At 31.1% G+C, this 17,599-nt stretch overlaps 1 protein-coding gene across 1 annotated transcript in view; it reads right to left on the bottom strand.

Annotated features, from left to right (window-relative positions):
* Positions 1-1,779: 1,779 nt before the first annotated feature.
* LOC132749171 (uncharacterized) overlaps positions 1,780-17,599 on the bottom strand; it is a 37,296-nt gene continuing 21,476 nt past the window's right edge. The window contains exon 6 of the mRNA XM_060738880.1: positions 1,780-3,603. Coding sequence (XP_060594863.1) covers positions 3,124-3,603 — 480 coding nt within the window. The 3' untranslated portion in view covers positions 1,780-3,123. The remainder of the gene's footprint in view (positions 3,604-17,599) is intronic.

Here is a 17,599-nt window from a genome sequence, read left to right as displayed (position 1 = left end):
CATTATTTTTTCTTTGGTATTCAATAATTCTAAAGCATTTATAGCCAGAATTTAGTACATAGCAAAAAGGGATGAGTGATTGTAAATGAACTAGACTCAAGATTTTGAAAAAAATATTGTTTCCGACATAACCCATATGTTACAATATTGGCCAATGTTAGAATTTTTTTGACAGGAAAGTATTACAGTAAGACTACCTTAAGGTATCAAACATTAGTAAAGTAAAAAGAAGAGGCAGTGAGGGAATAAAAAAACAAAAACATTGTATTGAAACTGAATGCTCTGGAATGCATGAATGATAAACATATTTAAATAAGTAAAAGCACAGGCGCTTGACATATTTGCTTTGCCAATTATTAATGATGAAATTATCATAAAATAATCTCCCCTTGATCATCAACAGCACCCGTTTACTATTAGGTATAAATTTTATATAGTAAACGAGTGCTGGATAGTAAAAATCAAGGGGAGATTATTTCATGATAATTTGATCTATATTGGCAAAGCAAATGTGCCGAGCGCCTGTGAGTAAAAGTAGCTGGTTCTGTAAACAAATGCATTAATTACAGACTTATATTTCTGAAACCTCAACTGCTCCTGAATGCATAGCAACATTTATACAGAAATTGACTGCTCAATAATGAGACCAAAAAAGAGCCCAGTTATACCACATATATCTAATAATCAGGAAAGCATAAATTTATACATTATTATAACAATATTTAAATGCTTTGTGGAATGCATAAATACAAGTGCAATAAATTGTCCAGGAATTATCAAGCAGTCAGTAAAACTCATTCATTAAAACATGAAGGAAATGTTTGAGGCTATTTTTGACACTTGAAAACTATGCCATGCCCCTATTAAAAACAATAATAATGCTAACACTTTAAATGCTGGCCTTTTTAAAAGGCAACTACAGAACAAATAGGAAAAACTTGTACATTGTCTAAAAAAGACCTGTCACATTGTCAAAGATAAGTGTCAAGTCACATATTCACATCCTAATTCACATAAATGATGTTTTAAAGTTGGCAGTATCGTTTGGAAAAAAACAGGTTTAAACAGGGATATATCCAGAATCAATGGTAATTACAACTAAGCCAAAATCAAAAACAAAGGTCTTAACTCAAAGAAACAAACAGTATTTGTTGATAGGAAAAACACTGATAAAGTGACAAATTATTAGAAATGTTTTTTCTTTAAAAAAATAAGAATTTCATCAATTTGTCACCCTTTGTAATACAGAAAATTACATGGTTCTCTCCCTTGATTCGATTTTAAAAGAATAAAAACCCAGATAAACATATAATTAAGCAGCCAAATAAAAACTTGGTACAATACATCAAATTGTTTAATCTATCTATTTCCTGCAGAAAGAAAATAAAATGTGAACAATAATGCTGTAACCATTTTTCAAAAGATCAAACTGAAGGGGAGCGCACGCAGTGGCCTAATGGTACAGGTGTCTACCTCTCAACACAGCATTATGGGTTCAAGCCCTACTTGGGTCACAACCATATTTCATATCACATGGCACAAGTACTGGTCAGTTCCTTGAAAGTGAATAATACAAGTTGCAAGACTTTGTTTTGCATTCATTAAGCTTAAAACTAAACATATGAAAAATATTATTATAGTTATAGTACAATTATGACATTGATGTACACATATTAACAATGCTGGTGAAACCTTGAAATAGGTCAGAATCACAAATTTCCACTCATGCTGGAACTTAACCATTAGCTTGCTTGTGGTAATGTTTTCTAACTACGTGCACTGACTACGTGACCAGTGCGGACCAAATCAGCAGACGACACAATCTGTGACATCTAACCATGGTCTGCACTGTTCAATTTTCAGTCTGTGCATATTTTGTTTTTGTTTGTTTGTTTGTTTCATTTTACGCCTTTTCCCAACAGTATTTCAGTCATATAAGCAGTGCATATTTTGTAATTTTCCCTAAAAATGATAAATGGTTTTGTCCAACATGAAAGATGGGCAATTCATTTTAAGATATTAAGCGTGATAAATAGGACCAAGCAGTAGGAGAAAATTACAACAATTTTGACAATAATTTATCTCATTATAACAATAAGAAAGTTTTCATAAAACAACAACATATCTAAAGGTGTTTGCTTTAAAAAAAATACATTATGATTGTCACATCATGAATATCACAGAAAATGTTATTATCACGTTCTCAAGGTCAGGGGTCATTAATTTTCAATGTAAGAAGTAACTGGCTTTAAAGGTCAGTGGTCATTATACATTATTTTAGTAACCAGGTTTCAAGGACTTGGATTATTAATTTTCAAGAGTAGTATCATTTTAATCGAAAACCATTACTATAGTATTTCATTGTTATAATATTTCCTGGCATTTTTGGGTAATGTCTTTAGCTACTGCAGATTAGCTACTTTATGGCAAAATACAAAAATTGAGCTATCGTTACAGATAAGAGCCTTATGTCTGACAAACTGGGTGTACAGGCTGGCTTGCCTGCAGGCTGTTTTAACTTGGCAAAGGCTTACAATATATCTTTGTGGTTCCAGCATTGATGAATTTTCAACAATTTTCAGGACACAGACTGCTGCCTATTGCTTGAGCCACAAATCCTTTAACCCATAACCTACTGGAATCAAAAGTTATTAACCTTTGCCACCAGTATAGAGCCAGGTCAGCCTGAACCTCCTTCCTTTCAGCCTGACCAAATTCTATAATGCTGACTGGCCTTTAAATTTTCATTTTGATATCCCTATAATTGATAATGGACAGTTCCCAAAATATGGAAGCTGGACAAGTCCATTTAAGAAATTCAGCAGGTCAAGGGTGAAATAAAATAATTAAAGAACTTCTAGAATGTTCAGCACAAGTGTATACTATAGCCCAACTGCTGTTAACCATAAGTGATTAACCTTAGTCACAACTATAGAGCATTATCCAATGCAGCCTGACCAAGCTCTATACTGTTGTACATGTAGCTCTTTTCTTGATTTGAATAATAAAAATTTAAAATCTCTCAAACTTTGAAGGGACAAATCAAATTAAAGCTGGATAAATCCATCACACAAATTCAACAGATTAAAAAAGATTTAAAGTGTTGTGTCTTTTTAACATAACTTAAGGTGCAATGTAGGTTTTCGACCTGTTAACTTTATGAACATTAAAAAGCCTTCTGTTAACTTGTTTAGGAGGTACATTTATTCCATATTTCCCAAGATTTTTGTCCCCTGCTGCCTCTTCCTCACAATCATCATCATCTGTAGAGTTTCCGCTACCCGGTACATCACGTTCGGAACGTTTATCGGTTGTGTCCCAGTCTATCTCCTGTGCTTTAACCTGAGCTTCATAGACCCAGTCAAAGTGCTTCCCTCCCTTTATACGAGCCTGCTCAACGAGGTGCTTTATTCTACGCTGTTCATACAATTGATCCTGTTCAAAAGCCCACATGTAGAGAGGGTCGTTAGGGTCGGCTTTAACGTATTTCAATTTGCGTTGTTTAGTCTTCGGCTTATCGCGCTTTTTGTTCACCGATCGTAAAACTTCTAATTTTTCTGCCCATGTTAACCCGTCCAATTCTGGATGGCTTTTTAAACTTTTCTGTAAAATAAAAAATATGCATTGTAAAAGCAGAATTATAAAGATTACACAACATAGCAGAAAAAAAAATAGTTTCAATGAAAACTCTTTCAAAAAAAATATCATTCTTTTACAATATCGAATAAAAAAAGTTTAAACTTAACAAGTAAGTGGGCATAAACCAATACTTTATAGCTGATTTTCATGAGAATTTTTATAAAATGTTTTAAGACATCTTAAACAAAACTAAAGGCTCTTTTTAACATATATACATGTACTGTCAAACTGGCAGAATTAAGCTTCCTCAATCACATGTAGAAAAAATCTTTACTTCCAGCATTTTTTTGTGTTTTCAAAAGAAAGACATTCATAAATGTAAATTTAAAACCTTTCAATAGAGTTTCTTAAAACTTGGCATGTTGTTAAAATGTGATAACAGAAATATTTCACGGAAAAAAAAATTGGGGGCCACCATTCTTGTTTTTGAGTTATCTTCCCTGAATTGGACTATTTTACTTCATCCAAGGGCAGATAATTCACAATAAAGGTAAACAATACCTTACTTTTTTCTAATTTTCATGTTACTTACTTAACAATCTTTGAGTCATTGTGCAAAATTTCAAGGATGAAGAAAGAGAGGACTTTTTTATCCCTTCTTCTCTAAACCTGTGCCATTTTTTCTTTCAAAATAGAATATTTTTAAAGAATTTTATGTCCCTTTATTCAAACTGAAAATATTGTAACAGAAAACATTTATGGAATTGCATGTTATTATACATTGTGATCAACAATTAAAAGAAAATCATGATCCAGAAGTAAAAACAAGATGTTTTAGAGGTATGTAAAAGTTATCTGCCCTTGAAAAGACCTCAACTAAGTAAATTATTCTGATTCATGGGCAGATAACTCAAAACTAACTCAAAACTAAGATTGGCAACACCCAACTTTTTTTCCCCTATAAATATTTCAATTATCATATTCTAACAACATGTCATTGGTTTAAAGAAATTCTATTGAACTGTTTTAATTCTGCCTTCAAAATTTATCTATATGAAATACCCCAAAACGTCTTTTTCTAATATATGATATAAACATGACATGCTTACAAAAAATAAAACAGATAAAGTATATCAAATTATCAATATAATTTATTCTATATTGAATTTTAAATTAAAGATCCTGTAACACAATATTTTTTATGGTTTTATATCATAAATATGATGCTCAAATTAAGATTTATCAATATTGTGTGTTCCAAAAAGCATTATTTATAAAGATATTACCGAATTTAACATTTCATGTAAATAATTTAAGGGAGGTAATTAGAAATTTATTTTCTATAAAATCTAAGAATAAAAGAATGCATATATTTTAATGATTACATAATTATAATGTGCACAAATATTTGCAGTACATATTTAACATATTCTTTGTTGTCTGAAAATTGTTTTATTAGCATAGTTATATTCATATATATTATTTTACTTAAGTGTGGTATACAATCACAGCATATATGATCTTTAAGAAATCACTTTTTCTTGAAGCACAGATTTATTTGAAAGTCATACAGTAAAATACATTCTTCACTAATAATACAGACTTTATATACTGGTAAGAAAGTTAAGAACTAATTCTAAGGCTATAGAAGAGAATGGGAGAAAAATTGCAGTCTTTTAATTGTTACTTACAAAAACCATAAAAAATCTATTTTTTTTTCTTTACATGTATTTTAAAAGCTAACGTTTTCAAAGTAAAACAAAACAGGTCCTTTAGACTGGTAATTTTACATTTAATGTTAAAAAAAACTTTAAATTTGTCCCCTTGCCTCCAGGTACCCACCCCTCAACAAGGAAAAAAAGTTTTATGGACAAAAGACAAATAAGTATTTGTTCATTGTGTTTAGATCTGTCTAGGGGTTTAACTAAAATATATATAATTATTGACCTTGATGACGTGGGAATTTCATACCCATGCTTTAATCCTATTAAACTACAGTAATAAATGATATTGTAACTCTGTTATAAAAAACTAGATGATATTTTTATATCAATATTGAACTCCATAAACTTATAGATATTTGTTTCTTAACCTGGAGGGCTGGGAGAAGGGGAATATTATAAGTCATTAAGGTATAATATAAAGAACTTCAAGCTTTTCTGGTTGGAGAAAGATTTGGGTGGCCCATCTGTACATCATTTTAGGCAACTGAGTAGAATAACCAAACTTCCGAAAACTTATCAAAGCTGGATAGATTCCTTTGATAAAAGAATCAAGAAGTTTCTGGTGGAATTTTAACCCTAAGTGGTTCATAGTAAGCAACCTTAACCACTCAGCTAACCTCAAATCTATATTATTTGGCCTCAGTGAAGTTGACCTTGACTCATTAAAGACCCAAAAGTCAAATTGATTTTTTGACACAGTCTCTATTTAAGAATACATTTTAAAAACTTACACATTATTTTTCATACTCTAAACATTAAGATAATATGACTTGCAAATATGGAAATCTATAATGCTGAAAGAAAACTCATGGCATGAAAACTTACACTGAAATTTCAATGGCATCCTACCAAGTTTACTATTATACAAAAGCTGTAAAGAAAACACATGGTTAAAAGGCAAACAAAACTTTACAATAATTGTAACCCGAGTCTAAGAATCTCAATTCTTATTCGATGTAATTCAAATCAAAATATTTTAACTGACCAATAGGAAAAGATTTAAGTATTATATACTGACCAATTGAATAGCTTAAAATATATTTTGACAGACTGGTTACAAATAGAGTTTTATTACCTTAAAACCACAAGTGTGTTACAAGAAAATCTAGTAGACAGTCTAAATATATAATATTGCATTTCACACACACATATAGTGTTAAATCAATACACATGCATAGTGTTAAAAAAACAATACACATGCATATTTGAAGACAAGAAAACTACACAGTAAGAGTAAGATACATAAAGTGTTAACACAGAATTGCTGCATATTATCTGGTATTCAAAAGTCATTATTCATGCAGATTAAGTAAGATTAAAGTTTGTGAAAATAACACAAGAGCTAGTGTTAGTAAGTACTAATATACTAAATGAGATTATATGCCTGGGATTATAGGATTAGTACTAGATTTGACGGTTAAAGACCACTATCCCGCATTCCACGATCATGTACCTTCGGTAAAACAAATTTATTGTTTCAGTATTTCCTAACAGGATCATACCGCGTTGCAAGGCTCACATATGCACGTCCGCTGGCATCAAACCACATCTGTAACGTAGCCAGGAAAAACAAAGGTGTAAAAAAGCTCTTAGAAAAATCAATTACCTCATTTTCCCTATTAAATAAATCTTAATTAACAAGAAATTAATTTTTTTATAAAAAGGTATAAAATCTTTATATTTTAGCATTGTAACCTGAAAAAATACATCTGGACTTTTAGACTAGGCATGTGTCTCAAATATTTGATTGGATACTCACAAAAGAAGGGGTAAACCCATACATGTTATGGTCTTAAAACTATGACATAAAATACTTGTATGTTGAAATTCTTTATATAATAAAAACAAGTTAGACCTTTATTTTAGATACATTTATATCACAACATTAACCTTATATATACATATATAATAATAACAAAAGTAGTTGAATACAGAGATTGGTGAATTAAACATAAAATTAAATACATAATAATCAGTATAATATTTTTATGATTAAATCATATAAATCTGTAATATTGTTTGATTTTATTAACCTGTCAATTCCATACTCATTACACGGTCAATGCACAGAATATATTAATATTCGATAAATGTTCGGTAAATTCCGTGAGAGGTACGCAGTAAGATGTAATTAAATTCATCTAGTTTCTGTAGATTAGTTACACTGACCGTTATAGCGCAATAGGGTAAACCACGGATATATAATATCAAATGTGCTACATGTTGTAAGATCGAGGCAGTGTATGTCCAGGTTTTTTTTTCTTATTCATAAATGTTTTCAAAATTTTTGAATTTATGGTTGTTCTGTTTTTAATATGCTTTGTACTCTTTTGTAAATACTATATTTTTTTATATAATTGATACTGAAAATTCATTCGGATTATAATCAATAAATGTAATTTCAGTGCCGTAAAATACAATACAAAATGTGACAATTCAGTGTTTCTTAGTTGTTTCATTTCATGTAGACAATTTTGCAAGCGCTTGACAATTTTCTTTAAAATATACCTAAAATAAAGAGAGAATAAGTCTAAAAAGAATGTCAAAAGAAGGGATCGAACCTCGGACCTCTCATACATTAGGTAATCACTTAACCGACTGTGCTATTGCGGATGCTACAAGAACCTTCATTTAGTTAGTGGGAGTTTTCCAAACGTTAGTGATATACTCGATATTAATTCTCGTAAAATAAACGGACAAAACCGAAGTGGGATCGAATATTTAAATGAGTGCTATAATGTATTCATTATTGACAGGTCAATAAAATCAGACTATACCACATTATAGTAAACCATATATTTAGTGAACACCAGTCATCATGTCATAATTCATATTTAGACAGGCCTTTATCCCCTTTTCCCCTCCCCTTTTCACCTTTCTCTGACAGGAAGGTATATGGGGGAGCATACAGTTCAGAAAATGTGCAATATTTGGCCCTGATGTTAACTAAATACAGGGTTTACCCATTTATAAACAAACTTTACAATGACTTAGTAGTGGGAATGTATTATGAAGTTTTGTGAAATATATATCTGATGCAACTCTGCAAATAGTTTATCAATGACCTCTCATGTTAGATCAAATGACCTCTCATGTTAGATCAAATGACCTCTCATGTTAGATCAAATGACCTCTCATGTTAGATCAAATGACCTCTCATGTTAGATCAAATGACCTCTTATTCAGACCTGGGGATGATTACATTGATCAGTAATTGATTTAATTACAATTACTTTCTGATTTTATTGTAATTGATTACTATTGATTACTCAGACTTACCTCTGTAATCAATTGAATTACAATTACTCTAAGAGAGTAATTGATTGATAATTGATTACATTCAATGTAAAGTAGAATCCCTACTGATGACCATACCTGAACTAAGACCATCCCCTTAATAAGACTATTTTTACAAGGTTCTTTGTGTCAATTGTTACATGATCCAGAATTAAGAACAACTGCTTATCCACTTTTAAGACTACCTAATTCAGTCCAAATTCTTTGCTTTATTCTCAATTTGACTCAACTATTGAGACCACTGATATTAAAATCAACACCTATCTAGATCTTAAATTTGTTGTTATGATCTGCTTGAATGCTTTGCATGACACTTAATTTCAAAAGGTGTGAAAAACTGTTATTATTGGGTTATTGTATGAAATAAGGTGAAAAGGTAAATTTTAGAGTGGTTTAATGTTGCTTCTAGCAAATTTATTTTTGTGAAAAATTAATTTTTATTTGATAGGTGATTTATGTACATCATATAATAATTGATATTGAAATCTGACCAAAGAGAATTTTAAGTTAATTTTTTTTCAGAAATATCATTATATGTTTTCCTCTCATCAGATATCAAAACATACTTTTATAGTGTCTTTTATATTGCACTTGTAGCTGTTTTTTTTTTTTTCAAACAAAACGACTAAAACAGACCATTGTCATAAAGTATGTAAGCAATGATAAGAATGTTCACAGTTAAGACCACCCCACAATTAAAACCACTTTGGTCCAGCCCAGATGATGGTCTTAATTAAGGGCTTTTACTGTATAAATGTAAAACAAAAGTTACACTGTATCATGTAAAATAATGGCATCATTTGAATTGAAATAGTTTCCTGTAAAATCTGAAAGTAATCAATGTCAATCAAATTGTAATCATGATTACTGACAGAATTTTAGCTGTAATTGATTAATTACAATTACATTAATCAATTTTGGGCTAGGTAATCAATTACATGATGATTACAGTGTAATCATGTAATCAATTAAAAAATCAATGATTACAATTAATGATTACCCCAGGTCTGCTCTTATTTCAGATCAAATGACCTCTCATGTTAGATCAAATGACCTCTCATGTTAGATCAAATGACCTCTCATGTTAGATCAAATGACCTCTCATTTAAGATCAAATGACCTCTCATTTAAGATCAAATGACCTCTCATTTTAGATCAAATCAGGAGAGTTGAAGAATTTGTATAAAGCCATCACTTTAAATCAGAGGTAGTGACATAATATAGCAACTTTTTTGTGATATTAAATAACAAACAACAACAAAAACAACACTATCAGAATGTTGCAACCTGTTCAGTCAAAAGTGGTAAATATCATAATTGCAGGTCATATGGAAAATTGTCTAGGCATTGATAAGTTTCATTGGAAAATCTTCATTTGTTAAAAGGAAATGAAAAAGCCTTCAAAATCCTTTAAGAAAATAAGTGTTCCTCATTGCTGATATTTTAAAGCATGCTCAAAATCAATCATATTTCACAGGAATACTTTTTTCAAGGGTCATTATGTCAAATGATTTCCAAAAAGGTTGCAACAATTGTCAAAACATGTGAAGGTGCAAAGGAAAAAAGGTAAAAAGACATCAGGGAAGGGAAGATTAAAGTTTATTTTCAAAAATCAAAATATTGTATTTTTCCTCTCTGGACTTTGCCACAGCCTTCCATGTGGAACCCCTATCAACTATTCCACAGCATTTATAATCCACCTCTTCTAACCTCATAAACCTTCTTGACCCAACTTAAACAAGGCTTCAATAAGACTTTCCTTCCTTAAATTTAATTCACCATTTACTAATTCTGACAAATTTCTATTTGAATATGTAGACAAATTTGTTTCTCACAGCATCAGTTATTAACCTTTTCTACCCATGCGACTAGTTCAAACTGAAATCAACCCGTGAGCCTATAACAGTCCTTTTCCCAAAGCAAACTTCTGAGATTTTTGACAATCAAAGACAGATGAAAATCTCTTATTTGAAGGTCAAGGACATTTAATGTATTTTCTGCTGGCCAATCTGTTGTCAAGGTTATTTGAAGGTCAAGGACATTTAATATATTTTCTGCTGGCCAATCTGTTGTGAAGGTTATTTGAAGGTGAAGGACATTTAATATATAATCTGCTGGCCATTCTGTTGTCAAGATTATTTGAAGGTCAAGGACGTTCAATTTATTTTCTGCTGGCCATTCTGTTGTCAAACTTATTTGAAGGTCAAGGACATTTAACTTATTTTCTGCTGGCTATTCTGTTGTCAAGGTTGTTTGAATGTCAAGGACATTTAATATATTTTCTGATGGCCAATCTGTTGTGAAGGTTATTTGAAGGTCAAGGACATTTTACGTATTTTTTGTTGGCCAGAATCAATTGTCAAGATTTTTTGAAGGTCAAAGACATTTACAATGTAATTTATTTTCTGCTGGCCATTCTGTTGTCAAGGTTATCTGGATAGTCTAGACAATATTTGCAGACTGTAAGCCTGATACTAGAAAATTAATAATCTTCTGAAAATGTATACAAACTGTTATAAAAGATCAAACGTACTGAAATGTGAGAATAACTACGACAAACTATATATTTCTGTGACATGTGTCTCACAAGATCACTTGTAAGTTTGAAGAAATATTAATTCTGGGTGAAGATGATGAAAAACAAAACAAAAGAAAAAACTAACAGAACCTGTGAACATTATTTTCTATAAAAATAAGTACCATCAAAAAGAAATTTTTCTATTTTTATTTGGATTTTTCCTATAATGATTCTATTCATGTGACCCGAGTAAATGCCAAAATCAGCTGACACATCAGTGCCGTCTGAACATTGTCTGCACAGTTTGCTATCCAATCAACAGAACTTATTTTCAATTTTCTTTTATAATTAATGGTTTTGTCCGAGTCTGCAAGATAGTCAAAATTAATTTAAGACGCCTAGGTAAGAATTACATTCTAAATTAACAATGGAAATGCTAAATTATCACAATATATATATATAAAACAGGTTGGAAATAAAATTTTGTGAAGTAACTAAGTCTTGCTGTTATCGATTCTAGTACTATAGTACTTAATAAGTAACAATAATAGTAATAGTTATTACATATATCTATGCAAGAAATCAAATTTTGTTAAAAATACTACCTCTGCCCATATTAAGCTTAGGAATTTATAGTAGTAATAATAGTAATACAACACCCAGAACAAATATTTCTGTGTAAAATCTATATATGTATGAAAAATCAAATTTTGTGAAAATTACAGCGTCTGCGGATCTAATAGAATAGTTGTCAACAGAATGGCTAGCGGAACAGTCCCAAAGTTTCTCCGGATACAGTCCAACATAATCTACATAACTTGTAGCCTGAAAAATTGAAGAAAGTAAGAAGACCAGTCAAATAACAGTATTTTAGAACTTAAGCAGACGATCAATGATCTTACAACCAAAAGTTTGTAAGGATATTACAATAACAGTGACTTTTAGCTTCAAACTGGACAGTTAGGCAAACAAATTAAAAATTAATCATCATAGAATGCTAAGAGAGAAATTCTTTTTTTGATTAAGATTTTTACAAGTGTGTTAGTTCATGGTTTTTTGTTTTTGTTTCCAGGTTAAGTTTACACAGACTGTGATTGTTTTGGAGATTTTTGAAACACCAGGGAATAATGAAACAGCTCTCCTACCCCACTGGCAACTGAAGGTTTCTTCAAAAGTTTCCTTGCTGACACTTTTGATTTGTTTACCGGTTTTTCATTCCTCCTATCGTCCATGTTGATTTTTGTGCCGGTCAATCCTTCTAAAGATTCTTTATTATTTTCCTCCTTTTTTGAAGAGTCAATCTTTGCTACCTCCTTACTTAAAGAATCACCTTTAGTTGCCTCCTTATTTAGTTCAGCTGCCTTGACCATGTCCTTACCTTTATTATTTGAAATTTCACCATGGGTCACTGACACTTTTATTTCTATGCTTTTATCTAGTTTTTTACTATCTCCTTTTGTCTGGTTGTCTGTTTTTTCTTCTTTGCCTACGGTGGACTGGTTTAAATTACCTGAAATTTTTGGCATTAAATTTTTGTCGCATAAAATTTTGTGTTTTTTTAAAAATTTACGGGGAATGTTTTACAGAGGGGTTGCTGAATTTACATGACAATCCTGTTTTTTCCCATGGAACCAGGAGATGAAACACCCCTCGGGTAACAGCCCCCCCCCAGTTCGAAAATCTTCCAAAAGGGTATATTTCAAATTTTTACAGGGGGCACGGGGCTACTAAATTTTTTTTTAAATTTTGTGGGCTTTTTCAATTTTCCCGCAAAGGGATCAAATTTTGGATTTTCTTTTTAAAATGACACCTTTTCGCACTTTTCTCCCCTTGCCTTTTGATACTTTTACGCCCTTTGAAAGGGACGTTTTAAAATTATTTTTTTTTTCCAGGGGAATTTGAGTTTAAGAAATTTTACAGCATTATCAACCTCTTTTAACTTAAATTAAAACTTTTTCATGGGAAAAGAGTAAATTTTGCTCAGGAATGAGTCTTCACCCCCCTTTTCAACAGAGTTATTTTTTTGCACGCTCGTCAACCATTTGAATGGTAACGGGGTCATCAACTTTTGTATTTTCGGCAATCCGTCGGCCCATTTGGAGGCTGGAAAATATAGGTTTCCACATTTTTCCCCGTAACCGCTCAACACTTTTTTGGGAATAAAAAATTCGCTTTTAAACACTGCTAAGCACAAATTTTTGCCCCGGGGCCGGTCTTTTTCAGGCGATTCCAAATCACATGGGTCATCTTTGGGAATTTTTGTAAAGATGTGACTGGAAATGTTTTTTTTCTTTTTTAAAGATGGCATTGGGGGGCGGGTAGAGAGTTGATCAGACTTATACAGTCTTTACTGCATGTCCTTAATTGATCCCCTTTTCCCCCGCAAACATTGTCAAAACAAAAAAAAAATATCTATATTGGGTTTTAAAACCAACGTGCATTTTGTAAAAAAGCAAAAATGAATAAATGGATAGATAATTGAAACACGAAAGAAAAAAATATGCAAAACTAATCCAAAATTTAAAAAATGAAATTTTTCTAACAAAAAATAAAAAAATTTTCCAACAACCTAATCCAAAAGAATCATAATTTAAAAAAAGTAAATTTTTATAAATTTTTTTCAGAGTATTTACTTCCACAAATCAAAATGTTAGTAAACACAGACCATAAAGTTCTTTATACCCGCATTTATAAAATATTTTTACATTTGGTTTTAACCCTTAACCTGCTAACTTAAATAATGTGAACAGGATTTAGGCCCTTTTTTAAATTTGGAATGGCCCATTCAATGATTAAGGGATCTCAATATCAAAATACAATTTTTTTTTTGGTTTGTTTGGGTTTTATGTCACATTGACACAGTATAGGCCATTTGGTGACATTCAGGTCATTATGGTGCCCTTCCATCACTTTCGGTTTAAGCAGGCTAAAAGGTAAGTGACAATAGCTCTGATATGCTGATAAGCATTTAAAAATACAACATTGAATTTAAAGTCAAAACATATTTTATTTTTGGTTGGGTTCTTTTACATCGCACCAACCCCGTACAGAGGTCATATGGCGACTTTCCAGCTGAAGAGGGAACCTTCTATTCTACAGAATATCGAAAGGAATTACCTGAGGCCCGCATGGAAGATCGGGAAACTGAATGTGTTAGCCTCATAAAATAAAGTCGTTACTTACTTACTTACTTACTATTTTCCCTAAAAAAAAATTTTGAATATTTTTTTCATATTCACAGAAATTCTTTTTAAGTTTTAATAATTTAAGCATATTCCCCAAAAACGGGGAACAATTTTTAAAACCAATCCAGAAAAAAAAAGTTCACATCAATTTTGAAAACGACAATAAACTATTTTTCCCCAAATTACATAAAATAAAAACAAAATTTTCCCCATATTCACATATGAACCAAAATAACCAATTCCAAAATATATTTAAGTTGTTATTAATTAAAAAACCCAATTTTACAGTTTCTACTTGTGTAAAAAAAACCATTTCCACATTTTAAACTACATTATTATCAATTAAACCTATTGCACAGTAACACAGTTTTGGGACCAAAAAACATATTCCACATATCACAGTTTTTTACAATTATAAACCAATGCACAGTATCAAATTTTATCAAATAACCAATTTTCCCAGAACTACATTTTGGGAATTTTAACAAAACCAATTTGCACAGATACACAGTTTTTAACAATTATAAACCAACCAAAAATAACAGGGTTTCAAAAACCATTGCACATAATCTAATTTTAATTTAAATTTTAAAACCAATTTTACATTTTCTACAGTTTTTGTACAATTATAAACCCATATTTCACAGTATATCTAGATGTTTCAATAAAAAAACCTAATCCCCAGTATATATATGTGGTTTTAAAAACCCTAATACATTTTAAAACCTTCACTCCTGGACACACTTAAAAATAAGAATTTAAATCAGGCTCGACCCTTTTTTCACTATGAAAAAACAAAAACAAAAACCTTTTTAACAAAAAAAAAAAAAAACAGTAAGTTCTTGAATAAATTTTGCTTGTGAATTTTGCTCATTCACTGTAAAAACTCTAACTGACTACTAAGCTTTGTCATTTATTAGTCTTCTTCCGCACAAACTGTAGTTAGATCTTTTTTGTAAGATAAATATCATCAAATGAGAAAACTTACACCACAGGTTTAAATATTTGCATGTAACTAGGGTATTATAATAATATGTTTCTTGCTCCCTGAGTTCTGCTATGAGGTGACCATACTGTTTATATTAAAGTATTGCTATGACTGGTGACCATAAGGTTTATTTTACAGGGACTCCACTGAGATTTAAAAGCCTAAAAACATAACATTTGAATTTCTTACATAAATAAGTTTGGGCACTTTAAACAGAAATATATGCAAAGATAGTTAAGAAATATACTTTGAATTAAATTGAAAACTGTATTTTTATGCTTTTCTTAGCCCGATTTGAGTAAAATGTGTTTTAAACGCTTTTCATTTTTGGTCATTATTTTACAATTTGAATAATTATTCTGGAAAAACAAAGTGCGCAAGTAATCTGAAAATTTTGCACACAAATTGGTTGTCTTAACCTACATCAAATGGTATATTTATCTGAAAAAAAATATTTTCAGTCCAATTATGTCAAAAAAACCTCAGTGGAGTCCCTTTAAAGCCCTGTACAAGGTGACCAAAGGAGTAATTTTTATAATGGTATGAATATGTCAGCATCATCCTGATAAAAATCATTAGTTACAGTTCTAAATCATTAGACATGACATCATAAACAAATGTTTAAGTTTTTATCAAAACCCAAATCCCTTTCACTGGTTGGAGACGTAAACCACCAAAACCTGATGACCACCAAACCCATACAGCCCCGAAAACACTTGCTTTTGTTGTTAATTTTGTTACTGGCTGTTGATCTGAATAAGTAGCTTTTTGATTAACACCTGTTAGTGAGGTAACAGGTGAATTCTAATTGAATTTTAATAGGAGTTAACTCATTACTGCACTAAAGTTTTCACTTTATACAAAAATTGACAATCCTTACATTTACAGTACCCAAGAAAACGTTCTTTGTGACAAAACCACGAAATTTCATGCCCACGAAATTTAGTGAATTTACAGTAGCATATAAAATTATATAAAACAAGATATTCACCTTTACAGTTTAAAGTAACATTAAGCTTATTTTTTTGTTGTCTTGTTGACAAATAATTGATGATAAAATTGTTTATGATACAATATAAAAACAACATAAACTATAAAAAGAGTGCCCCACTTTATTTAAGAATAGAACATTAATTAACCAATAAACTCCGAACAATAATTATGGAAATTTGTGTTGATCATGTGGAATATTGCTCATTTTTTCAATGGCAAAATGTCAAGTAACTTATTTTTACATCAAATGGATGAGCATGGACCTTTCAAGTGATTACAGTTTTATGTAAATTGGTTAACTTTTTATCCAATTGTTACACTGAGATAATACATAGTCACTTGTTGACCTGATTTGCACAAAAGAACATGTGGTTATGTTTGTGATACTGTTTGTGAGCAGTTGACCTAGCAATGAATGGAAAAGGTGTGGCTAAATGTTCCGCTACGAAAAACCGGAAAGGTCCATTAACAAGAGCTGTCCGTAAGACAGCGCGCTCGACTTTTTTATTGCTTGCCAATAAAAAAAGTTTTTGCAGTAAAAGGCAATACAAGAATCTCTGTATTTTTAAAGTGAACAATGGCCATGAGCATTAAGATATTTAGTGAAGAATTATTTTACTGAATTGTGTGATACCCTTGAACACTGCAGCAAAGTTTGAAATGTTTAAGTCAAAAGCAATATCTCAAAGGGTTAAGGCAATAAGTGGATTTTACCCATATTCAATGTATTTTCTAAGTCAAAAAGGGGCATAATTCTGTCAAAAACCTTGACAGAGTTATGTCCTCTTGTCTGTTGATGAAGGTCGTGATGGTAAACAAGTATGGTCAGTTTCAAAGCAATACCTCCAATGGTTTTGAAATAAAGTGAGGTGGTACAAAAAACTTAACCAAGCTCAATACACTTTCTAAGTCAAAAAAGGGCCATAATTCTGTCAAAAACCTTGACAGAGTTATGTACTCTTGTCTGTAGATGGAGGTTATGATGGTGAACAAGTATGGTAAGTTTCAAAGCCATACTTGTAATACTTCTGAAATAAAGTGGGGTGGTACGAAAAACTTAACCAAGGTGTGACGCCAACGCCGACGCCGACGCCGACGCCGGGGCGAGTAGGATAGCTCCCCTTTTCATAGAAAAGTCGAGCTAAAAATGTCACTTTAAGGTAATAGAGAACAAAGCATGCTTCTTATACATATGAGAAGGTGCCCAAAAGCAAAATATTTAACATTGTGATTTGCTGAAAGAAACAATTCATGTGAAACAGGCTTTTCCAAGAGTGGCCAATCATCAAAGCTAAAAGTAAATTTGTATATGCTA

The sequence above is a fragment of the Ruditapes philippinarum genome, unplaced genomic scaffold (genome assembly GCF_026571515.1).
Source record: "Ruditapes philippinarum isolate M1 unplaced genomic scaffold, ASM2657151v2 ctg4443_1_1_1_1, whole genome shotgun sequence".
In the NCBI taxonomy this organism is placed as follows: Eukaryota; Metazoa; Mollusca; class Bivalvia; order Venerida; family Veneridae; genus Ruditapes; species Ruditapes philippinarum.
This window is presented reverse-complemented; position numbering and strand designations above follow the sequence as displayed.